This window comes from Salvelinus namaycush, chromosome 9, assembly GCF_016432855.1.
Source record: "Salvelinus namaycush isolate Seneca chromosome 9, SaNama_1.0, whole genome shotgun sequence".
Classification (NCBI taxonomy): domain Eukaryota; kingdom Metazoa; phylum Chordata; class Actinopteri; order Salmoniformes; family Salmonidae; genus Salvelinus; species Salvelinus namaycush.
Window position 1 is genome coordinate 4,003,863 of NC_052315.1, and position 13,201 is coordinate 4,017,063.

The following is a 13,201-nucleotide window of genomic DNA, read 5'->3' on the forward strand; positions in this document are numbered from 1 at the left end:
GGTGCAAGGGGGGGCCCCAGGACTGGCTTTGGGAAACCCCTGTTCTAGAGTAACATAAGAGAAGCTGCACGTATCTAATTATAGACAAGTTGACCGTATATACTACCAAAATGTCGGAAATTACAAGCAGAAACATATCAAAATCAGGCAGAAGACATGGTGCAAAAAAACTAATTCAGCCTTGGGACAGAGGAGCTATAGGAGGATGGGCTCATTGTAATGGCTGGAATGGAATCAGTGGAATGGAGTCAAACACGTTGTTGTTTCCATGTGTCTGATGTGTTTGGTACCATTCCATCGATTCTATTCCAGCCGTTACCTTGACCCCGTCATCCTATAGCTCCTCCCACCAACCTCCTCTACCTGCAGCTCATTGTTTTTATATTAGGGTGTTAGGGTCATAGAAGTTCCAAAATAATAAAGACATTACAAATGTCATATTATGTATATATATATAGTGTTGTAACGATGTGCAAATGGTTAAAGTACAAAAGGGAAAATAAATAAACATAAATATGGGTTGTATTTACAATAATGTTTGTTCTTCACTGGTTTCCCTTTTCTTGTGGCAACAGGTTACAATTCTTGCTGCTGTAATGGCACACTGTGGTATTTCACCCAGTAGATATGGGAGTTTATCAAAATCGGGTGTGTTTTCAAATTCTTTGTGGATCTGTGTAATCTGAGGGAAATATGTGTCTCTGATATGGTCATACATTTGGCAGGAGGTTAGGAAGTGCAGCTCAGTTTCCACCTCATTTTGTGGGCATTGTGCACATAGCCTGTCTTCTCTTGAGAGCCAGGTCTCCAGGTTCATCTCTCTGTAGGTGATGGCTTTGTTGTGGATGGCTCTTTTCTGGATTTTGATCATTAGCGTGTCGTGTCTTTGGCATCATTAAAGTGAAGACTGTTATTTTATCAAATCAATTCTCTGTAATTATTATTACGTGATTAAACTAATAATGTAAATGTAATTAACTAGGAAGTCGGGCCACCAAGGAAAATCTTCAGATTACAACGTTATAATTTTCCTAATATAACTCTTCAGATATTTTAATATCTGATCAATTTGTCTTCTAATTAATGAATTATTCTTTACCTCACGTTAGTCTCATTCCAAACATCGTAAATTGTTGGTTATCTGCACGAACCCAGCCATTATTATGAATCACCCATACACCAAGTGTCTTAATCATTCATTTACTAACTAACTAAATAATCACAGAAATGCATAAACAAACAAACAGTAGATATGGTTACAAGGAAATGATAGGGGAGGTTCAACTTGTAAGTCGCTCTGGATAAGAGCGTCTGCTAAATGACTTAAATGTAATGTAAATGTTCCCTAGTGGGCTAAGCCGATATGGCGGCTTGGTGGACAAAGGGAAGTGGGTGTGGACTGAGAAGGCCAGGAAAGACAAAAGAGTCACTACACAGTTGATAATTATATTAATTGAAATGCTAATCCTTTGCACATGAACGCTCACTCATTCGGGAATAATTGCAATGAATACATATTTACGCTCAGTGTATCTCTGTGTGATCTCTGTTCGTCCGTCTGAATCGTCCGTCTTTCTGTTCAAAAGTTCATTTGCGCATCTCTCTGCTTCCCTGAAGTCTTTTGTGGTTAGAATGGATACTTCAGAGTACCATTCAGAAATGTTCTTATGGAATAGATGTTTCGGCGGTTGTCGGTCCTCGCATCTCAGGTTGACATAATTTCTAGCTGCAGACTAGTAATTAGTATCTAAGATTTGCTCTTATTCTGTTGGGATCGATAGTCTCAGAGTTTAACCATTTCCCGCCGTGTAGCCAATGGTCCACGTGGTATGGTTAGGAATTCAACAACCATTGCAACCTTGGCTTAGACTGAGGTTTTTGCGGTTTCTACTCAAACCTTTTCCCCCTCAGCTATCTGAGGTAAGCATGGTCTGAAGAGGATTTCTTCAGGTGGGGGTTTTATTTGTAACAGTAGAAAATGGCTATCCCATAAGCCAGATCATGTCTGTGCTCATGGAGGCGGGCCAATGACTTAGTTAAACTTTAAAGGGAACACAATTCTCTAACATTAATATCATTACATCATTTCACAAATAGTTTCATCTTTACTCATTCATTTTATACAATAATTAGACGCAAATCTCATAATGGAGGCACCTGTATAAGCAGAGTTATGGTAATGTGGCCATATTGTCTTTCATGAGGTCACAAACATGAAACAAAACGGACCAGGTCGTAGCTGGCTTCTCCACCGACCGTTTACACATTCTCCAAAACATGGATATTGTTCAGTTCTCAAGTTCTGTGATGTAGAAGAAGTTCCTTTGTTCTACTGTGAAACTCTCTCTATATATATACTGCATGGCCAGGAGGAGAGAGTCTCCTCCAGGGATTTACGACCTGAGATAACAGGACCTGGGTGTAGGAGGGAGAGAGAGGGATGCCACGCTCTATACCCAGAAAGGGCCACGTCATGACAAGCGGCTATCGTCCTATTTCTGCTCTGCATGCATTATTTGGTGTTTTACGTTGTACACAGAGGATATTTTTGCAGAATTCAGCATGCAGAGTCTCAATTTGGTGTTTGTCCCGTTTTGTGAATTCATGGTTGGTGAGCGGACCCCAGACCTCACAACCATAAAGGGTGATGGCTTCTATAACTGATTCAAGTATTTTTAGCCAGATCCTAATTGGTATGTCGAATTTTATGTTCCTTTTGATGGCATAGAATGCCCTTCTTGCCTTGTCTCTCAGATCATTCACAGCTTTGTGGAAGTTACCTGTGGTGCTGATGTTTAGGCATAGATATGTATCGTTTTTTGTGTGCTCTAGGGCAACAGTGTCTAGATGGAATTTGTATTTGTGGTCCTGGCGACTGGACATTTTTTGGAACACCATTATTTTGGTCTTACTGAGATTTACTGTCAGGGCCCAGTCCTGGCAGAATCTGTGCAGAAGATCTAGGTGCTGCTGTAGGCCCTCCTTAGTTGGTGACAGAAGCACCAGTTCATCAGCAAACAGTAGACATTTGACTTCAGATTCTAGTAGGGTGAGGCCGGGTGCTGCAGACTGTTCCCATGCCCTCGCCAATTCGTTGATATTTATTTTGAAGAGGGTGGTGCTTAAGCTGCATCCCTGTCTCACCCCACAGCCCTGTGGGAAGAAATATGTGTGTTTTTTGCCAATTTTAACCCCACACTTATTGTTTGTGTTCATGGATTTTATAATGTCGTATGTTTTTCCCCTAACACCACTTTCCATCCATTGGTATAGCAGACCCTCATGCCAAATTGAGTCAAAGGCTTTTTTGAAATCAACAAAGTGTGAGAAGACTTTGCCTTTGTTTTGGTTTGTTTGTTTGGCAGTTAGGTTTTGCAGGGTGAATACGTGGTCTGTTGTACGATAATTTGGTTAAAAGCCAATTTGACATTTGCTCAGTACATTGCTTTCACTGAGGAAATGTATGAGTCTGCTGTTAATGATAATGCAGAGGATTTTCCCAATTTCATTGAGGATACCATCAACACCACAGGCTTTTTGGGTTGGAGGGGTTGTATTTTCTCCTGTAGTTCATTCAAGGTAATTGGAGAATACAGTTGGTTCTGGTAGTCTTTAATAGTTGATTCTAGGATTTGTATTTGATCATGTATATGTTTTTGCTGTTTGTTCTTTGTTATAGAGCCAAACAGATTGGAGAAGTGGTTTACCAATACATCTTCATTTTGGATAGATAATTATTTGTGTTGTTGTTTAAGTGTTTTCCAATTTTTCCAGAAGTGGGTTAGTCTATGGATTCTTGAGCTGATTTCTGACATGCTGTTCTTTCTTTTTCCGTAGTGTATTTCTGTATTGTTTTAGTGATTCACCATAGTGAAGGCATAGACTTCTCAATTTCATTCTTAGGTTTTTGCATTCTTCATCAAACCATTTGTCATTGTTGTTCATTTTCTTCAGTTTTCTGTTTGACATTTTTTAATTTTATAGGAAAGCTGAGAGGTCAAATATACTGTCAATATTTTCTACAGTGGAATGTTTTGTCCAGGAAGTTGTCCAAACGGGATTGAATTTATTGTTGCCTAAATGTTTTTGGGTCGGTTTTCACACTACATTCCTTCCATCTGTAGCATTTTGTTATATTACTCAGTTCCTTTGGCTTTGATGCCTCATGATTGAGTATTGCTTTGTTCAAGTAGACTGTAATTTTGCTGTGATCTGATATGGGTGTCAGTGGGCTGACTGTGAACGCTCTGAGTCCACAGTCTAAAGTAGTCTACAGTACTACTGCCGAGAGATGAGCTATATGTTTACCTACCATAGGAGTCCCCTCGAAGCCTACCATTAACTATGTACATACCCAGCATGCGACAGAGCTGCAGGAGTTGTGACCTGTTTTTGTTGGTTATGTTGTCATAGTTGTGCCTAGGGGTGGGGGTGAGGGAATGCTGTCACCTCCAGGTAGGTGTTTGTCCTCCTGTGTGCTGAGGGTGTCAGGTTCTTGTCCGGTTCTGGCATTTAGGTTGCCACGGACTAGTACATGTCCCTGGGCCTGGAAATGATTGATTTCCCCCTCCAGGATGCAGAAGCTGTCTTCATTAAAGTATGGGGATTCTAGTGGGGGATATAGGTAGCACACAGGAGGACATTTTTCTCTGTGAAGATAATTTCCTTTTGAATTTCTAGCCAAATGTTTCTGTTTTGATTAATTTAATCGAGTGAGTTAGGTCTTCTCTATACCAAATTAGCATACCCCCTGAGTCTCTTCCCTGTTTCACGCCTGGTAGTTTGGTGGATAGGACTACCAGCTCTCTGTAACCTGGAGGGCAACCAGTGGTGGGTCTTGCTCTCTGTCTCCTCTATACCATGTTTCTTACAGGATGACAATCTCTCTCTCTCTCTCTCTCTCTCTCTCTCTCTCTTTCTCGCTCTCTCTGTTTCTGTCTCTTTCTTTCTCTCTCTCTTTATCTCTTTCTCGCTCTCTCTCTGTCTCAATCTCTTTCTCTCTCTCTCTCTCTCTCTCTTTCTCTCTCTTGCTCTCTATCTCTCGCTCTCTCTTTCTCTCTGTCTCTATCTCTCTGCTTACACACAGACTCAGAGTGTGGCCGTTCATCCCAGGAGTCTGGTGGGTCGTATGAAGGACGAAGAGCCCAGGAGGGGGAGGAGCGCAACGGACACTCTGCCAGGTGAACACACACACACACACACACACACACTAATGTATCGACTTACAATAACATTACTTACATGCACTCATTTACACATAAACAACACTTATATTTACATACGGTACATCCCACACACTCATGTGTATACACTTTCTCTCTCTCTCTCTCACACACTAGTGGTGCCCTGGTCCCCTTTAGCTGTGTCAGACTGTAGGAGAGGGAGGGTCACATGACAGAGTGGGACATTCTTCGCTGAGAGTGACATGTCAGTACTGGAATGTCTGGAGAGACTTTCCCTCTGTCACTCCTTCTTTCTCCCACTCAGTCTCTCTCCCTCTCTTTCTTTTACAGTCTCTCCTTCTCTTTCTCGCTCCCTCTCTTTCTTCTATAGAGAGAGAGAGAGAGGGACAGTAGAAGAGAGAAGGATAGAGGGCTTGAGTCAGAGAAGGCAGGGAGGAAAAGGTGGAGGGGGAAGGACTACACTAATGTTACAGGCTTTGGTTTTTCCATTTATATTTCGAGGTTAGACCTTAGCACATTAGCAGTTGGAGCGCACCGGTTGATGTCACCTTGTTAGTCCGTATGTGTTACACCTGTGCTGGCCCAGGTGATATTTAAGAGTGGCTGGCCCAGTGCTCCAGTTGTCTTGAGAGATGTGGAGGGTTAACTCCTTTAGTTGTTTCTCCCTATTTGATTTCTAGACAAATAATCCTTTATCTGACCGTCCCTGTTTTCATTTTGCTCCACTGTTTGGTTTGCTTCCTGTCTTTAAGTTTGGTGTGGGGGGTTTTCTTTTGTTTGCTTCTTCTTGGGCAAATTTAGTGGGTCTCATAGTGGGTGTCTTTTAGGTCCTAGTTGTTGTTGCTAGTCAACTTTCAGTGGACAGTCCCATGAATGTCTTTCAGAACCCCTCCTAAAACCCAACCTGTTTCGTTTTGGTTGTTGTCAGTGATTCTTTGTTAGTTCCCCTTTTTGTTTTTGTTGCCGGGGAACATAATACTAATCTGTGACTTAGCACTAGCCAGGCGGTGTGTGACATGCGTTTAAACGAGCAGTCAACAAAGGGGCTTATTCAGTCGGCCCTTTTTTTAGTCCAAATCCCACAGGAGCTTGACTTCTGCATCTCCCCCACGTGTAATGAGCCTAGGAAACACCACTTAAATTAAGCACTCTGCTCCCCAGGAATGCCAAAGGCTAATGTAAAAATGTCTTCACTTCAACCCTCTGCCTGCATAGAGGGCAGTTTCCTCTCTTAGAGAGGAAGTGGTATCGATTGTAACTGTGACTTTATTGCGGCTCAAATGGGGGGGGGGGGGGGGCATTGCTGCTCTATAGGACTTTATTTTGGCTCCATTGTGGTGCAGAGGTTGCTATTTTTGTGGACTCCATTTTGGTTCGACTGGGGTATCAAAGCCACAGTTTCTTGCTGAGACATGGGGTCCATTAGGCTCTACTAGCCACTCATAGGGGCCACATGATGACCTACCAGTTTATAATTCCTATGATAGATTATGTTGTGAGGATGATTTATAACAATGATGAATCAGGAATTATCTTCGGCCACTCCTCTCAGGATGTTTGTCTCACATTCTCTGTGGAATAACAAGTAACAACTATCTATCTAGATGTAGATACAACATAACTATCTATCTAGATGTAGATACAACAGAACTATCTATCTCGATGTAGATACAACAGAACTATCTATCTAGATGTAGATACAACAGAACTATCTATCTAGATGTAGATACAACAGAACTATCCATCTAGATGTAGATACAACAGAACTATCTATCTAGATGTAGATACAACAGAACTATCCATCTAGATGTAGATACAACAGAACTATCCATCTAGATGTAGATACAACAGAACTATCCATCTAGATGTAGATACAACAGAACTATCCATCTAGATGTAGATACAACATAACTATCCATCTAGATGTAGATACAACAGAACTATCTATCTAGATGTAGATACAACAGATATATATGTTCAGCAAAATGATACACTCTCATTATCCTCCTATTTCAAAATCAACTTATTCTTTCCCACCATTAACAAATAATCCCCATAAAGGGATACAGTGTTACAGTAATACAGTGTTACAGTTTTATAGTAATACATTGTTACAGTAATACAGTGTTACAGTAATACAGTGTTACAGTAATACAGTGTTACAGTAATACAGGGTTACAGTAATACAGTGTTAGTGTTACAGTAATACAGTGTTACAGTGTTACAGTAATACAGTGTTACAGTGTTACAGTAATACAGTGTTACATTAGTACAGTGTTACAGTTCTATAGTAATAGTGTTACAGTGTTACAGTAATACAGTGTTACATTAGTACAGTGTTACAGTTCTATAGTAATACAGTGTTACAGTGTTACAGTTATATAGTAATACAGTGTTACAGTAATACAGTGTTACAGTTCTATAGTAATACAGTGTTACAGTAATACAGTGTTACAGTTCTATAGTAATACAGTGTTACAGTAATACAGTGTTACAGTAATACAGTGTTACAGTAATACAGTGTTACAGTTCTATAGTAATACAGTGTTACAGTAATACAGTGTTACAGTTCTATAGTAATACAGTGTTACAGTAATACAGTGTTACAGTAATACAGTGTTACAGTAATACAGTGTTACAGTTCTATAGTAATACAGTGTTACAGTAATACAGTGTTACAGTTCTATAGTACATTACATTTACATTTAAGTCATTTAGCAGACGCTCTTATCCAGAGCGACTTACAAATTGGTGCATTCACCTTATGATATCCAGTGGAACAACCACTTTACAATAGTGCATCTAAATCTTTTAAGGGGGGGGGGGGTTAGAAGGATTACTTTATCCTATCCTAGGTATTCCTTAAAGATAATATAGTAATACAGTGTTACAGTAATACAGTGTTACAGATATTTAGTAATACAGTGTTACATTAGTACAGTGTTACCGTGTTACAGTAATACAGTGTTACAGTAATACAGTGTTACAGATATTTAGTAATACAGTGTTACAGTTCTATAGTAATACAGTGTTACATTAATACAGTGTTACAGTGTTACAGTAATACAGTGTTCCAGTAATACAGTGTTACAGAAATTTAGTAATACAGTGTTACATTAATACAGTGTTACAGTGTTACAGTAATACAGTGTTAAGTTATACAGTGTTACAGTTCTATAGTATTACAGTGTTAGAGTGGTATAGTAATACAGTGTTACACATATATATAGTAATACAGTGTTACAGTAATACAGTGTTACAATATCAATCAATCAATCAATCAAATGTTTTTATTAAGCCCTCTTACATCAGCTGATATCACAAAGTGCTGTACAGAAACTCAGCCTAAAACCCCAAATAGCAAGCAATGTAGATGTAGAAGCGCAGTGGCTAGGAAATACTCCCTCTTGAAAGGCCAGAACCTAGGAAGAAACCTAGAGAGGAACCAGGCTATGAGGGGTGGCCAGTCCTCTTCAGGCTGTGTCGGGTAGAGATTATTATGGCCAAGATGTTCAAATATTCATAGATGACCAGCAGGGTCAAATAATAATAATCACAGTGGTTGTAGAGGGTGCAACAGGTCAGCAACTCAGGAGTAAATATCAGTTGGCTTTTCATATCCGATCAATCAGAGTATCTCTACCGCTCCTGCTGTCTCTAGAGAGTTGAAAACAGCAGGTCTGGGACAGGTAGCACGTCCGGTGAACAGGTCAGGGTTCCATAGCCACAGGCAGAACAGTTGAAACTGGAGCAGCAGCACGACCAGGTGGACTGGGGACAGCAAGGAGTCATCAGGCCAGGTAGTCCTGAGGCATGGTCCTAGGGCTCAGGTCCTCAGAGAGAGAGCGAGTGAGAGATAATTAGAGAGAGCATACTTAAATTCACACAGGACTCCAGATAAGACAGGAGAAATACTCCAGATATAACAGACTGACCCTAGCCCCCCGACACAAACTATTGCAGCATAAATACTGAAGGCTGAGATAGGAGGGGTCGGGAGATACTGTGGCCCTGTCCGACAATACCCCCGGGCAGGGCCAAACAGGCAGGATATAACCCCATCCACTTTGCCAAAGCACAGCCCCCACACCACTAGAATGATATCTTCAACCACCAACTTACCATCCTTAGACAAGGCAGAGTATAGCCCACGAAGATCTCCCCCACGGCACAACCCAAGGGGGGGCTCCAACCCGGACAGGAAGATCACGTCAGTGACTCAACCCACTCAAGTGACGCACCCCTCCTAGGGACGGCATGGAAGAGTACCAGTAAGCCCCTGTAATAGGGTTTGAGGAAGAGAATCCCAGTGGAGAGAGGGGAACCAGCCAGGCAGAGACAGCAAGGGTGGTTCGTTGCTCCAGAGCCTTTCCTTTCACCTTCACACTCCTGGGCCAGACTACACTCAATCATAGGACCTACTGAAGAGATGAGTCTTCAATAAAGACTTAAAGGTTGAGACTGAGTCTATGTCTCTCACATGGATAGGCAGATCATTCCATAAAAATGGAGCTCTATAGGAGAAAGCCCTGCCTCCAGCTGTTTGCTTAGAAATTCTAGGGAGAGTAAGGAGGCCTGCGTCTTGTGTCTGTGGCATACGTGTAGGTATGTACGGCTGGACCAAATCGGAAAGATAGGTAGGAGCAAGCCCATGTAATGCTTTGTAGGTTAGCGGTAAAACCTTGAAATCAGCCATTGCCTTAACAGGAAGCCAGTGTAGAGAGGCTAGCACTAGAGTAATATGATAAAAATTGTTGGTTCTAGTCAAGATTCTAGCAGCCGTGTTTAGCACTAACTGAAGTTTATTTTGTGCTTTATCCAGGTCGCCGGAAAGTAGAGCATTGCAGTAGTCTAACCTAGACGTGACAAAAGCATGAATCAATTTTTCTGCATAATTTTTGAACAGAAAGTTTCTGATTTTTGCAATGTTACGTAGATGAAAAAAAGCTGTCCTTGAAACAGTCTTTATATGTTCGTCAAAAGGGAGATCAGGGTCCAGAGTAACGCCGAGGTCCTTCACAGTTTTATTTGAGACGACTGTACAACCATCAAGATGAATAGTCAGATTCAACAGAAGATCTCTTTGCTTCTTGGGACCTAGAACAAGCATCTCTGTTTTGTCCGAGTTTAAAAGAAGAAGATTTGCCGCCATCCACTTCCTTATGTCTGAAACACAGGCTTCCAGGGAGGGCAATTTTGGGGCTTCACCATGTTTCATCAAAATGTACAGCTGTGTGTCTTCGCATAGCAGTGAAAGTTAACATTATGTTTTCGAATGACATTACCAAGAGGTAAAATATATAGTGAAAACAATAGTGGTCCTACAACGGAGCCTTGAGGAACACCGAAATGTACAGTTGATTTGTCAGAGGACAAACCATTCACAGAGACAATGTTAGGGGTGCGTAACTGGTGGCAGGGAAGTCAGACGCAGGAGAGCAGAACTTGGTAATAGCCGGAGCAGTTTAATAGCAAAACCAACGGCATAAAAATAACAAGATATTGGGTACCAAAACCCGTCGCGCACCAATAAACACGTGCACAAGCACTTACAATAAACAATCCCACACAAAGACATGGGGGGAACAGAGGGTTAAATACACAACAAGTGATTGAGGGAATTTGAACCAGGTGTGAGGAAAAACAAGACAAAACACATGGAAAATGAAAAGTGGATCGATGATGGCTAGAAGACCGGCGACGCCGAGCGCCGCCCGAACAAGGAGAGGACCCGACTTCGGCGGAAGTCGTGACAGACAAACTGATATCTTTCCGACAGATAAGATCTAAACCAGGCCAGAACTTGTCCGTGGAGACCAATTTGGGTTTCCAATCTCTCCAAAAGAATGTGGTGATCGATGGTATCAAAGGCAGCACTAAGGTCTAGTAGCACGAGGACAGATGCAGAACCCTAGTCTGACGCCATTAAAAGGTCATTTACCACCTTCACAAGTGCAGTCTCAGTGCTAAGATGGGGTCTAGAACCAGACTGAAGCGTTTCATATACATTGTTTCATATACATTGTTTGTCTTCAGGGAGGCAGTGAGTTGCTGCGCAACAGCTTTTTCAGAAATATTGAGAGGAATGGGAGATTCGATTTAGGCCAATAGTTTTTTATATTTTCTGGGTCAAGGTTTGGCTTTTTCAAGAGAGGCTTTATTACTGCCACTTTTAGTGAGTTTGGTACACATCCGGTGGATAGAGAGCCGTTTAATATGTTCAACATAGGAGGGCCGAGCACAGGAAGCAGCTCTTTCAGTAGTTCAGTTACTGTAATACTCTATTACAGTAATAGTGTTACAGTAATACAGTGTTACAATACAGTAATACAGTGTTACAATACAGTGTTACAGTGTTACAATACAGTAATACAGTGTTACAATACAGTAATACAGTGTTACAATACAGTGTTACAGTGTTACAATACAGTAATACAGTGTTACAGTGTTACAATAATACAGTGTTACAATACAGTGTTACAGTAATACAGTGTTACAGTAATACAGTGTTAGTGTTACAGTAATACAGTGTTACAGTGTTACAATACAGTGTTACAGTAATACAGTGTTATAGTTATATAGTAATACAGTGTTACAGTGTTACAGTAATACAGTGTTAGTGTTAGTGTTACAATACAGTGTTACAGTAATACAGTGTTACAGTAATACAGTGTTACAGATATATAGTAATACAGTGTTACAGTAATACAGTGTTACAGTTCTATAGTAATACAGTGTTACAGTTCTATAGTAATACAGTGTTACAGTAATACAGTGTTACAGTAATACAGTGTTACAGTAATACAGTGTTACAGATATATAGTAATACAGTGTTACAGTAATACAGTGTTACAGTAATACAGTGTTACAGATATATAGTAATACAGTGTTACAGTAATACAGTGTTACTAATACAGTGTTACAGATATATAGTAATACAGTGTTACAGATATACAGTAATACAGATATACAGTAATACAGTGTTACAGTAATACAGTGTTACAGTAATACAGTGTTACAGTGTTAAAGAAATACAGTGTTACAGTAATACAGTGTTACCCCCTGTCCTCAACAGTGATAATGACTTGACTGCATAGCTCACCTTCTAACCTTAACCTTTCCCCCCTGGCCCTGTCCTCAGCATTGAGAATGTCCCCGGGTTTACCAGCCGGCCCAAGATTCCCCGCACGCCGGAGAGTGACGCACCAGGCGTGGATCCTCGGAGGGGTCGCGTTGTCCCGCCACTGGCCCCCCAGTTCTCCCAGTCTGAGCCCCAGCAGAGCAGCAGCCGACCTGGATCAGGGGCCTCCGTCACCGTGGGAGGGCCAGGGGGCGGCAGACAGAGTGAGTGAGTGTGAACTGTGAAGTCTTAAACATCACAGCTCTCTTTCTAACACACACACACACACACACACACACACACACACACACACACACACACACTCTCTCTCTCTCTCTCTCTCTGTCACATTCCCCCTCTCTATCTCCCTCCCTCTCTCTCTCTCTCTCTCTCTCTCTCTCTCTCTCTCTCTCTCTCTCTCTCTCTCTCTCTCTCTCTCTCTCTCTCTCTCTCTCTCTCTCTCTCTCTCTCTCTCTCTCTCTCTCTCTCTCTCTCTCTCTCTCTCTCTCTCTCTCTCTCTCTCTCTCTCTCTCTCTCTCTCTCTCTCTCTTTCTCTCTCTCTCTCTGAGCCGTGGGCAAGCCAAACATTGTCAATAAAAAATACTAAATTCACAATTAATAAGGCCTAAAAAAGACATAGAATAATTAGAATCAAATATGAAAATTAAACAACTTGTTTTGAATAAACTGTGATTAATGCCACAAACACAACAAAATAGTTAAGGACTTCAGTTTAACAGCATTTTACCCTCTCATAAAATGTAGGCTATCTTTTCACAGACAGGTTGCAGATGTGTACATGAAATGATCATACCTAGGCAGATTTGGATGCAGTGTGGCCAACCATGTCTAAATACGTGGGCGTATAATATTAAGGAAATGTAGACTATGAAGGGTT

At 41.2% G+C, this 13,201-nt stretch overlaps 1 protein-coding gene across 3 annotated transcripts in view; it reads left to right on the plus strand.

Annotated features, from left to right (window-relative positions):
* The window catches only part of LOC120053598 (lisH domain-containing protein ARMC9), a 108,842-nt gene that overhangs the window by 86,128 nt on the left and 9,513 nt on the right, over positions 1–13,201 (plus strand). For 2 of the 3 annotated variants that reach the window (XM_039000738.1, XM_039000736.1), the window contains 2 exons: positions 5,087–5,180; positions 12,325–12,527. In XM_039000738.1, coding sequence (XP_038856666.1) covers positions 5,087–5,180; positions 12,325–12,527 — 297 coding nt within the window. Of the gene's footprint in view, positions 1–5,086; positions 5,181–12,324; positions 12,532–13,201 lie in introns of all 3 variants that reach the window. The other variant, XM_039000737.1, reaches the window with a different exon arrangement.